This window comes from Lissotriton helveticus, chromosome 2_1, assembly GCF_964261635.1.
Source record: "Lissotriton helveticus chromosome 2_1, aLisHel1.1, whole genome shotgun sequence".
Lineage (NCBI taxonomy): Eukaryota > Metazoa > Chordata > Amphibia > Caudata > Salamandridae > Lissotriton > Lissotriton helveticus.
The window spans coordinates 1,205,482,725-1,205,496,039 of NC_136059.1; the positions used below are offsets into that span (position 1 = coordinate 1,205,482,725).

General features: G+C 47.1%; 1 protein-coding gene across 1 annotated transcript in view; it reads left to right on the forward strand.

Annotated features, from left to right (window-relative positions):
* Positions 1–441: 441 nt before the first annotated feature.
* DDIT4L (DNA damage inducible transcript 4 like) overlaps positions 442–13,315 on the forward strand; it is a 130,182-nt gene continuing 117,308 nt past the window's right edge. The window contains exons 1-2 of the mRNA XM_078677478.1: positions 442–571; positions 11,497–11,624. Coding sequence (XP_078533604.1) covers positions 11,540–11,624 — 85 coding nt within the window. The 5' untranslated portion in view covers positions 442–571; positions 11,497–11,539. The remainder of the gene's footprint in view (positions 572–11,496; positions 11,625–13,315) is intronic.

The window sequence follows — 13,315 nt, forward strand, 5'->3', positions numbered from 1 at the left end:
TCATTGTACTAGAAGACAGCTCAAATGTGACGCCAGGTCAGGGGTAGTAAGGTGCTCCCTCACGGGCTTGTAGGTGAGAGTCATACATTATGTTGTAATACGATATCAAGAGTCCACTGTTTCGTTTAACTACTATGTATTGCAATGTTCACATAATTTATTTCGCACTCATAATTCAAGTTCTAATTGTGTACTCGTGAACGTCAAGCAAACTGGTACTTATTTTAACAATATTCAAAATAGGCATCGTCATAATAGCATAGCCGGCCTTTAATTATAAAGGGTTCGTGCTCTCGTTCAGAATGGCAGCCAGTTCATGTTATGGCCGGGGCGTGCTTACGCGGGGGCTTGGCTTTCGAAAGAGGGACGTGATTGGTGGGAGACCGCTCTCTCGTTTTTTTCAGCATACATCTATAAAGCAGGCTACAGCGGGGGCGTGGATTCGCGGAAGCGTTCGCTTTTGAGCGCGGGCACCCTTTCGAAGTACTGCTTGTTCTCCGGTACCACCGGTACCCTGCCCAATACTTTCCTCTTATACTTTGTGGGTGCGAGGCGGAGCTCGTAATCAAAGGTAAGATGTGTCCCCTTGAGCGGAGTACGCAGCTGACGTTGATTAAAAGTGATGACGTGTTTTCCTACACAGGCATTGCTTTAAATGGGCAGGTACCGAGTACATGCACGTCTTTAATTTGAAAGTGGTAGTACCTGCACTTCTCAGCACCGCTGTAATATATTTAATACCGTCACTTCTCAGGCGCTAACAGGTACTTTAAATAGGGAGTAACTGCATTTCAAATTAAAGCACTGTACACAGGGCTTTGAGTGGGATGGCTCCCTTCTGTTATTAGACCCTTTAGTTATTAATAGCGGACATTGATATGGGTCACTATCGGGCCTTGTATTCATTTCAATAACATCAGTGGCAAAAATATTGATTTATTTTTGATCAATTAAAAAAAATATATCCTTTTATGCGATTCAGTTCCTGTTTGTACTTCACTTAATCTTGCATTCTGGGGTGTTACGCTTTTTTCAGGGTGTTGCCTTTCCGTGTCTTTTTTTTTTTTTTCTTGAAGTAGCATATTATGCTCGTGTATTGCGTATTTGGAACGGAGTCTCCTTCTGGTGTTTCTAACGGGCCACGCCTTGGAGCTCTGGAGTTGAGGCTGAATGCGGTGCGAGTTTTTCTGTGGGTCAGAGTTGTTCAGAATACATGGCCCTCCAAACCTTGACCTCACTGGTGAGCGCATAGAGCCGTGGTCCAGTATTTCAGTTGCAATTGTGATTCTATGGTAATGTGTATAAAGAAGAGACAGATGTCAAAATATTCACCAGGTGAAAGTAAAACAAAATTCAGTACTTGCTGGTGAGTGGGTATGTTGTGTACTTTGAGGGCTGATGAAATGAAGGAGTTGGAAGGGAGTGCATTCAGGAGAGAAGGAACATGGGGAGCTGAAAAGGAAAGATGAGAAGCAAGAGATATGGATTGATAAAGGGCTAATGGGAGTGAGTGGGACACTGAATACCACTACTCCTTTCATAGCCCTCAGTAATGTTTAATGAAGTCAGTCTTGCAATTTCTCGGTTGCAACATTTTTAATATTTGCAAAACAATTGCTGTTGGTTTATCTTAAACGTCTGACCACCATTATCAAAGCCTATGGCCCTTGTTTTTTCATATTGTTGACCTATAGAATAAGTTCTGAATCAATCCGTTTTTGACTGACTGCAGTTTTACATACATGTTCGACGTTTGAACTGCCTAAAAAAGTTCAAGCTGATGCACCTTTTGGATTTTGTTTGAGTTTATCTGTCCAGTGCGTGCCAGTTTGTCTTTTAAAAAAGTGAATGGTAAAGAGGATCAGAATTCTGGATCTCAGTTTGGCTCCAATCTTTTGAGTCATTCACCATATTTGCACTTAGCCAGGTTTGAGCCTTGCTTGGCTCGCCCTTATATTGTGGCGTCACAGCACCACACCAACTTGCATCCATGCACAGACAAAACTCTCACTCAGGAGCACCAAGAAACTTTTGGGCATGTGAACACAGACTGGGCCATCCATAAACTTGGTCACATATACTCGGACAACATACATCTACATATGTTGGGTGTATAAATGGATAGTTGGTAAGTTTGGCAGGGCGTGGGTACGTAGTTGCTTTGGTGAATGTTGGGTCGTTAGTGTAGTGGGATCGATCAATGTTTGGGTAAGGGTGGATGGATAATTGGCTGGATTATTACGTTGCATTGTTTTGTGTTTTCCAGCGTTATCAATATCTCAACCTCTTGGTATTGGTGGGGGTGAATGTTGCAGCGTCTGCCACTGGTGATCTTTGCACATTGCTAGAGCCAATAGCACCAGAACACCTTGCAGAGTTGGTGCATCTAGTTGACAGTCTTGCACACCCAAACGTATACATTATCAACTCCATTGCTATAATGCTCAGTCTTTGTCAGTGGGTGGTGTGGTGTCCATTACTTCAGATTTTCCCCACACGGAACAGTCTGGAAGTATATGATCAAGTAACACTATGTAAATTTCTTTGAGTTTGCAGTTCAGACCATTCACTGACATACAGCCACTGCTCTCCCTTTAAAGATGCAATTGTATCTGCTGCAGCTTTTCTGTTGCACAGTAATGCATCTGTGCTGACTGAGTCTTTGCTGCACATGAGCTCTCCACACACCCTATTGATGTTCTGGTTAAAGTTGTAGCCTCCACAACCCAGTGAGTGAACTGATATTTATGAAGTTCAAACAGATACCCGAAGTCTTCCTTTTGCTAAAAGAATATGACAAATACTTACCTCAACCATTAAGTTACTCAAGAAAGAAAAGTTTTCGGTTCTTTTCTAAATGAAAGCAGCTTAGCCGTTTGACATATAGATAGGTAGTTGGGCATTCCTCTGGGTAGCTACAGTGTATGCTGTACCCTAGTTCTAATCTTTGCAGCATGAAGAACTATTTAAAGGGATCTGAGCAGCCTACTAGAATGATAACAAGCATTTTCAATGCAACGGTCTCGCCTTTGCAAAAGTTAGAGCTATTGGCATTAATGACACCATTTTTATTTGTGTTGGTTTTGAAAACAGATAAATTTACAATGCCAATAGCTTACTCTTGCAGCCTACACAATGGATACGCTCTAAGTACATCCTCCAGATGTCTGCAATGCATGCCTTCACACCACCCAGTACCACCTTAACACCCAAATCAAATCAACAGGTGAGCAACACGCCCTCCAGAACTCTCTGCAATGCCTCCTCACACCATCTAAAGCCATGTGCATACCCTCCCTATCACCATTAGAGTACAGCCCCCTAGAAGCTTGTGTACAGCCCCTCACCTTCCAGTGCCCTGTGCACACCCTCTTACATATCCAACAAGGGATACAGCCTTCAGAACCCCGTGCACGCCCAGTTCACAATAGCTAGTGCACTTTGCGCGCACACTACACCTGGGTTACAGCCCTCAGAACCCTTTCATTGGCCTAGACACACCATCTAGTGACCTGCGTGCACACACACCAGACGAGGGGCAAAGCCTCAAAAACTCACCATAAGGCACCCTGTGCACACCCTCTCGCGTGCCAGATGAGGGATAGACGGTGCTAAATTTGTAATATAAATAAGTGCCAGGGCCTTCGTCAGGAAGCCATTGCAGCTTGCACCTCCCGTTGCCCCTGCCTGCGCTTTCAGTGACAGTACCAACACAACTACTGACCACCACACTCTTACAAGTGAGACAATTAGGACTATTCCGGGTCTCCACAACTGGAAGAATGGCTTGGGTGGCAGGTACTAATTATTTCTAAGGTCTGCTCTATTGAAATAAGAAACGTGTGCTCATCTCTAAATTAGACAATGAGCGCCGCCATGTTGCAGACTGTCAGACTTGCCGGTGTTGATAAATTAAGTGCCCCTGTCAAGCACTGGAAACCACTGGCTCAAATTAAGCACTGGGGATAGAGCCTCCAGAACCAGCTGCATGCCCCACTCACTCCAGCCAGTGCTGTGTGAACATCCTCTCATACACCAAATAAGTGGTACAACCCCAACAACACTTTGCACGCTTCCTTATGCCGTCAATTGCCATGTGCACACCCTCTCACATAGCACACAACAGATGCAACCCTCAAAACCCTTTGCACGTCCTACTCACAAAGTCAGGTGCCATGTGTGCACCCTCACACACACACACACACACACACACACCCCAAACAAGGGACAATGCGACAGGTATCCATGCCATCGAATACCTTGTGCATAGCCTACTCACGCACGGTGTCACACAAACAAGTGCATCTACCAGACGTCCCTAAAGTAAACATTAAACGTGCCTACTCTGAACGGAGAACATATAATACCTTCCTGCAATGCACCAGCATGTTGCACAAGGCAGGCAATGCACTAGTAATGCATTAAATTTGTTTGGGAAAGTAATAGCCAGAGCCATACGAATACAGCGTGTGCAAACTAACACTGATGTGGGACGTGAGAGGCGACTGCCTGGTAAAAAAAGTTAGAATACAGGATCGATTCCATCTTAAATGGATTGTGTTTGTGGTAATGTGTGAGGGACATATGACTTAAACCTGAACCAAACATCAGATTCCCATACATGCAAGTATAGTGATGCAAACGTTTCACAGTGCAGAGGATGCACACAGCAGTGACTTGCGAACTGAGACTGGTAACTGCACTGCTGGGGCTTGCCCCTTTTGATAGCCCTTCCCACGTCAAAGGACACACGTTAGATTTAATTTTTTCTACGGCACCAATTGAAGTGTCCTCGCCGCTCCCAGTCCTTTGATCTGACCATTTTTTAATAAAGTTTGTTATTTCATATGAGATTAGGTCTAGGCAAAGACCACCGAAGGAGGTGACTCGTCAATCCAGAGCATTTCATTTAGTGACAGCAGATATGCTATCGGCTGCTCTCTGTCAACACCCATGCGAATTGTCAGGGAACTTAGATACCGACTTGATCTTGGTTCAGGAATGGCTGCAAACTAGATTTGTGGAGCTAGCCCCAGTGAAGCTAGCGAGAACTGCTCCCTGTCACGACTCTGCTCCTTGGTTCACTTCCACACTACGTATAATGCGCCAAGACTGTAAAAAGGCGGAACGACTTTGGCGTCGTAAATACGATCCAGTGGAGAAAATAAAGTATCGTGAGGCCATAAAACACTATCATAAAAATATTGCTGAAGCCAAAAAGGAATATCTTGAGCATAGGATAGATCGAGCAGATAATACCAGTAGGGAACTCTTTAGAATTGTCAAGGAGTTTGTGGATCCTGCTGTAGGAGCGCTCTCACACTCTCACACTGAAGGGTGGATTAGACAGCTTGCTGACTTTTTTGTCACAAAGATTAAAACTATTCAGGATTCCTTTCCCCCTGTGGATTCCTCCGGGGCGGCTGATGCTCTCGCCTACATCGGGCAGGTACCATCTTTAGAGGCAGAACTGGAGCCCACACTATCGGTCTTCCCGCAGCTGTCTTGTGCAACATCGCTGGAGCTACTGTCCCGGCTTCAATCCGGCTCACCTCTGGACGCATGTCCAGCAAGGTGTTTGGCCAGGGTGGCCCCGGCAGTAAACAGCTTGCTGAACCCCATGCTCAATTTGTCTCTGAGCTCCGGAGTGGTGCCTCGGGATTGGAAACACGCACTTATTCTAGCGTTGATCAAAAAGCCTCAGTTAGATCCTTTGCTGCTGGCTAACTATAGACCGATCTCCCTGCTCTGGCGAAGGTGGTTGAGAAACATGTTCAACACACACTTACCACCTTTATTGAGAATAACAACGTTCTCCATGAGTCTCAATCTGGTTTCCGTGCGAATTACAGCACGGAGACGGCCCTCGTGGAGGTGACCGACGCCATCAGGGAGACGCTCGATCTAGGGGGTAAGGCTATGTTAGTCCTGTTGGACTTGTCGGCAGCTTTCGACACCGTCCCTCATGCTGGTCTCCTGTTAAGACTCCGGGAGATCGGTCTGCGGGGGACGGTGTTGGATTGGTTTCAATCCTTTTTATCGGGCCGCCGACAGGTGATCTGGGCTCCTCCGTTCTCCGCTGAAATGCCATCGCTAGAGGTTGGGGTTTTTGAACGTCCGGCAACAGCCACGAGTTACTGAGGAACAGCGTTATCGCTTAGAATCAGTTGCGGTGAAGTGCCTTCACGAGGGTTCTTTCATCCAGTTTTAAGAAGGAGAGGATTTCAGGCCCCGGAGGAAGAGCCTCTTAGGGCTCGAAATGCATCGGGCTTCTTAAATGTATAATGTAATAATGACACGTTGTGTTATGTACGCTGTTTTCTTCTAAAGTTCAAAAAGAACTGAAATGTTTAAAAAATAATGATTGCTTTGTTCAATGTACTGAATTGAAAAGTTATGTTGACATTATTGAAATTTTGATATGGTTTAAACTTTGAAAATAAACTCAACAGAGTTTCGCAACAGTGCTCAGTGGTCGGGTGTAATTCACTCGAGATAGGTTGGTTCAAGTGTGGGCACGTGAGGGCAAACGTGCCACCATTGTTGCACGCGTAGATCATTACTATATAAAATAGTCTTGGAAATCGTGAAAACAGGTGTGCTTCTCCTATTCAAATTCATTCCATTCTGAGCCCCACCATATTTAACATCTATATGGCCCCTCTGGCGGCGGTAGCGGAGGCTTATGGGGCCCGGGTCATCTCATACGCTGATGACACCCAGCTTCTGTTCACATGCAGCAAAGGAGAGGCTTTTGACGGCGACAGGATTAAAGACTGTCTGAGTGCAGTTTTTGCGTGGTTTCAGCGGCACAGCCTGAAATGCAACTCGGATAAGTCTGAGCTGCTTTTCTTTGGCTGTGGCCCTGACCCGGGCTGGAAGTCCTGGTGGCCCCAGGATATGTTCCCCCCTGAGAAATCATCTTCCCAAGTGAAAAATCTGGGAGTGGTGTTTGATGATGATCTCTCTTTCCGCCTCCACATTATGGGGATATCCGGGAAATGTTTTGGCATCTTCAAGATGTTGAGGAAGTTTCTTCCTCTGCTCTCCCTACAGTACCGGAAGACAGTAGTTCAGGCGCTAGTGGGATCTAGGTTAGATTACGCTAATGCGCTCTTTGCGGGTCTGCCTAGGTACCTCCTGGCCAGACTACAAATTGTCCAAAATTCGGCGGCCAGAGCCATCTTCGGCTTGCCTAGGAGAACCAGCGCCCAACTGCTTCTGAATAGGTTGCACTGGTAGCCTATCTCCAAAAGAATCAGGTTCAAAATTCTTACGCTGGCCTTCAAAGCCCTCCACTCTATCGGTCCTAATTATATCAGAAAGCGGATCGCCTTCTATGTGCCGCGGAGGGTGTTGCGATCTGCCGATTTGGCTAAATTGGAGGTGCCCACGGCCAAACGTGTCCGGATGGGAGAACGGTCCTTTCAATTTGTGGCAGCTCGCTGTTGGAACGAGCTCCCTCTCTCCCTACGCAAAGCCAAGAGTCTCCTGGCTTTTAGGAAAGAGCTGAAGACCATGCTCTTTTCCGCGTAATAACTGCGACTGTGGTGCTGCTGCCTTTGTGTTTTAGGTTTCAGGTCTCTCTGCCAAAGCGCCGGGACACCCCTTCGGGTAGCCGTGCGCTCTAAAAGTACGGCCTTAACATAACATAACATAAAATTACACCACCGCCATACACACGCTCATCCTACAGCAACAAAAGTTAAATGTAAATACTGTAGACTTGGTATACCCCAAAAAAGTGACTTAGCAAAGCGGCCGGAGCTACCAACAAAGAAATGGGTTGAGGACAAAAGGCAAGTATATCCACCAATCAGTCTTCTGTTCCATGTTTGAGCAACAGCCTATGTTGTGCAAATTTAAATTGAGAAACTGTGTACTCCAGGAACACCAGCAAGTAACAAATATGGACAGACCCCACTACTCAATGAACTTTATCAAGCAAACTGAAACATTGCAAATAACAATGTAGAAACATACAGAATGTTGAGATCTTAGTCTCCAGCTCTGCTGTGTCCTGTCAGAGGCGCATATGGAAGGGGTTAGGTCCAAAGTGGGGAAAGGGATCTGGTTCTAGATGCCCCGACATTTCAGGGATTTACCGGGTATAATTTACCCCACAGTCTACACACTGCAGGAGCTGCACGGAAAGAGAGTACCCATACCTCTGTGCAATTGAGAGCTGAACCCACTCACCTTACTCTTCACCTCCATGGTGCTGTTACTCTCCAGGAAGCGCAGGTTCTGCGACCTGCTGAAGCTGCGGTTCATGGCCACTGCTGCTTCGGATGCCTTGGCTGCGCTGGCTGGGGATGCAGGTGCCCCTACCGGGCGCGGAAGGCTATATGCAATTGCTTGTATCCTGGGGCTGTGCGCACTCCTGTGGGTAAATTCACTACCTCTCCCTGGATGCTGAGGATACTCTCCCACGCCTCGTTCCCGCAGTTGCTCCAGACTCCTGGGATTGCTCACTGCTATAGGTAGAGGAGGGGCCGAGCCTCACCCATGGCGAGGATGACAAGCGTTCGGGCAGAGAGCAACACACGAAGGAAGAGAGCAGGGGTTGGGGAGTGAGCCAACCCCTGTGTGAGGAACTTGCAGGGCTTGAGTGAGCCAACCCCTGGACGTGGGGTGCGCCCAAGAGTACGAGGTCCGGCCATGCGCGGCCATACCTGTAGCAGAAGGCAGAAGAGGAGCCCAAAGCCCCGGGCGGGGGCCGGGCTGCTGGCCCTAGGAGGCTCCGTCCAGGTGTCAGTCAGCCCGGTTGATCCCGCCGCGGGTGAAGGTCCTCGGGGCCTGCTGCCGGTGAGCCTCTCCGGGTCCAGGCGTTAGGGGTTCACCGCTCGCAGGCTCCTCCCTCTCAGCGGGTGATGTCCGGCCCCGCGGTCACCGACTGCTCTTGCTGCTCTGGGGCAGTTGCCATTTCCAGACTGGGTGCAGCTTGGGCACAGACCTGGAGCGGCCTGCACCCAGGGAGTAGGCCGGGCTGAGGTCTCCGATATGCATGTACCTTTAATGTAGAGCGGCTGGGTCCAAGCAGTCCTCCTTGCAGGCTGCATGCAGGACGCCACACCTGTGCCAGAGACACCGGTGTGGGGATATCAGCAGTGTTAAGAGTCACGGAGTGAACACTGGCAGTGACGACAGGTGGCTACACTGCTTCAGTCCCACTTGCAGTGCGAATTCGCCGCTCTGACGCTGCCTTGGCGCTTCAAGCCAACATGCACCGGAACAAGCCAGGACTCTGACCTGCACTTTAGAGGTGCCACGGCAGCTCCACTGCACACATTGCAGGGCCAGCACGCCTCTTCCACAGCAGAGGGCCGCAGCGCAGAGCCCATGATCACCTCAGGGCCGGCCTTGCAGAGCAGTCGCTCCTCTCCCGCCAGCAGAACTGCCGACAGCTGCAGGCTGTCTTCTTTCATGTTGGTATAATGCGCCACGATTATACTAACATGAAAGAAGTTTCTCTTTTAGCCCTGTCTCTTTCAAACTGGGCGCCCTGACTTCCTGCTGGGGTAAAAGGTTCCTTATCATCTTTATGGGGCCATCTGGACCCATAAAGAAGATAAGAAAGCTTTTACGCCAGCAGTACGTCGGGGAAGTCAATCTGAAAAAGACAGGGCTTAAAGAGAAAGGAGAACGCCACTAGGACCTCTTCTCCAATGGCTGGCCACCGTTTAGGAGGCCAGCCAATGGAGACGAGGGGCGGAGCTTAACCCTCGCTAGTGAAGTTCTTCTTAAAACATAAAATCTCGCGATCTCGACTGCACATGTGCGCAGACTCCACGCGAGACCTAAAAATAAGAAGTCTATTAAAAATGGTAGAAAAATCTTTGGAGCAAAAAGCCTTACATTTTATCCATCTTTGTACCTGGAGCCAGTGAATAAACCGCCACACCTCTGAAATGGTGTAAAAAAAAAATTCAGACTGAGTATTGCCCTGACTGCTAAATTGTGGTTTCGTTGATGTTTGCCAATCTCTGCTTGGAAGATCTGAGTAGTAAATATTTGCATAATCCAATTGAGCTCTGCATTTGCTAGCACTGCTCTTAAATTGATCTGCATAAAATGGAAGATTGTGGTTTGCAACAGGTAGAGACAACTGCATTCATTGGATGTACAAGGCTAAGTTCCTTATCAAATATAAATCCTAGGCTCTTGAATTTCTGCGTTGTCACTGGAGGTGGTTCAAGAGGCTTCAGCCAGAACATCAAACTCCAAGAGTTATTTTTGCTTTAGTCTTAGACCCATTCAGTCTAAGGAAGGTGAGATGAATCCATCCGCATATATAGTGATTTCAAACCTGACATTTTTAGCCAATGACTGCATATAAACATGAAAGCAGATTGGAGACAGAGCAGATCATTGAGGTACAATGAAAAATCTAAATCAGAGCCGCACCACTTAGCGACAGCGTTCAAATATCATTTGAGTGGTAGATTTCTACGGAGCCACAGAGCAGGTGTACACGGATCAAGTTTTTCTTTTCCTTTATTGATTCATTCTTTAAAAGACAGACAGCCAACGTGTTTCGTCCTTAGAAACAGGACTTCTTCAGGGTGATGTAGAGTCTATGCAAAGGATTAGAAGTAAGAGACAGATGTATCAAACAGAAAGACGGGTGTGGGTTCTGCTGTCAAAGTCTAGCATAAGTTGGTTTAACACTGATACTAGAGGAGCTTCTCCTGAGGCCAGGTTGGAACCCCATTTGGCTACGATCTAGAAGGTTTGTATTTCAGCAGGCTAAAAAGCCATTTGGCTATGACATTTCCTCCAATTTTTGACACTGCTGGAAGCATAGAACTGCAATTGCTCACTTTGCAGGGACAATGATTACGTTTTTTGGAAGTGGCTGCACTACTACTGAGAATAAAGTTCAAAAGGGACGCATTTTCAGGTGCCGTGGCTTGAGCTACCCTTTCAAGGTGTTAATAGGGCAGATATCTTCATTTGGGACTGATTTCTGTTTGCTTAATATAACCTCTTCCTTTGCTTCAGATACTAATGGCAGTGTATTTGCCGAGTATCTCCTTTGTCCAAATCTGCCATCTCCTATATCTCACTATCCAATGTATTACGCTCTAGATTAATGTCCTTGTGACCATAATTTTCTCCTTGTCACAAAATAAAGCCATATCCGACATCAAAGGAATCCCATGTAGTTTTGGGCAGTTTAGTTGCCATCTGAAACCGCATTTTAGGGCAACTTTCTGCTGTATGACCACGCAGGAATATTCTGATTTAGCCTTATATAGGATCTTCCCTCCAGCTTCTAAGTTTTCTTGAAATATATTTCTGGATATCTTCATCATATCTGCTTATCCAAATGCTCACTGCTTGGCTCACTTTTATTGTCTGTAGACCTGCAAAAGGGATTTCGTAAAGAATTTGCAACATGAATTTATTAAGTCTACTTGCATTGGTGCACCAATACTGGCTTTCACTTTTTTGCTCCAAAAGTCCAGATATATATCTTTTTTTTCTTTTCAGAAAACAAGCAGGGTTGCCACCCACAACTAAGCCAGTTTTTATAATGGTAGCAACGAGTGCCCTGAAAACCAAGAACTTGGAATGCGTTTCAGATTTGGTAGATGCTGTAAAAAGTCCACAAGTCTCTGGTGAGTATGCATTGTTCCATGCCATCTGCTTAAACCTATTGGTTTTAGCATGTATTTATTCACAATAAGAAATATCAGTGTCTTCAATGTAAACATTTCAATGGTTAATTCTCACAACTGATTTTCCTGTAGACATCCACCCAATACTCTGGAGAGAGACCATCAATCTGACTGTAGGAGAAAGGAAATAGTCATCTGAGTGGAGTGAGGCATAATACACACATTGGGGCAGGAGGGTCTGATGGGGTGGTAGATAAAATAGGACCTGTAACCACCCACACAACACTCCACACTCGCGTGATGCTCCTCCACACCTGCAGAGATGCTCCTCCACACCCGCTCACTCACCAAACACGCCACTAAGATCGGGAACCTTATGCGGGACAATGATGTAGTTGTTGGGGACCTACCTTCCTTCACAGAAACCTGGCTGAACCCTGCAGTGGACATCACACAGCCATTCCTCAGCTACAAGATTGCCAGACAAGACCGACCTTGTCAGAAAGGCTTCCAGAGGTCCATCAGGCAAGCAGGGGGTTACGTGCCCGACACTGGGGGTTGAGGTCTTTACTCCTGAGTTCCCAGGGCCCGACCTGCTATGGATTCTGAGCAACTGGGCCAAGTATCCCTTTTGTACACTCAGTAGTAACATAGTGAAGCAGTTCAAAGCCCCTCAGGGAGATGTGGATACAAGGTAGTGAAGAGAGCCTCACAGCTCAAAATGCTTGCAGCAGCAATTTATTGCCCAACCAAATACTCACCTATTTGGGCGGGGGGGGGGGGGTATTTACCAGTGCAAAGGAAACTTGACTTTCACAAACTACTGCAAAAATCCCACTGAGGTTAGTTCTCTAGTGTTTTGTTAGATGATTTCCTGGGTCCCATTTCCTCCTTGCTTCTAGCAATAGTGGTTAATGTCCATATATTGTTGGCGACATCCATCATAAGCCCCACTAGTAGTCCAAATCTCAAGAGTCCACTAATCTAATACTCTGTTAAAGACAACAGTGTTCCATTGCTGCGGCACTAACAAGTAGCAAGTTCCACTGGGGACGACTAGCCCGTAATCAGTCTAACTCTCACCTCGCAGGATCGGAGTGACTGAAGTTCCTGACTGTACCACTTTCACAGATGCTGGAGTAGCGGCAGCTGATTCAGGTGAATTTGCTGCATAGAACCCAAGCGGGTTGCACTCAGCAGTTTAGTCCTCTTACATGGTTGTGCTTCGGTGCTGACCAGAGGTTCTCCGTGGCTCCTCTTTGCAGTGCAAAGATCCTTGTGCAAAAGCCTTCATCCCGGGCAGGGTCTCACTCCTCTAGTGACTACTCCTACCAGGTCACACGACTAGCTGGTCCGTGACACCCTCTGGCCATCAGGGTTATCATATCCTCACAGGTTCCAGCCTGATTGGTACTGAAGCCCTCAACGCAGGCCACTACTGGCATGTAAGGTTGTGGCCTACCGCACAAAGGCCCTTACTTTATGGCAGTCTTTTCATGGCGCCCCCTCCTGGCATATGGGGTCGCCGCTCCTCACTATGCACAGGTCCGCCCAATCGGTGCCGCAATGCACACAGTTCCATTTAAGGCGGCCCTCCTCTTGCATACAAGGGTCGCCCACTTCATCCTGCACATGGGCATCAACCCAATCATTACAGCACCAGTCTCCTCCCACCTCTCAAAGGGAGTAAA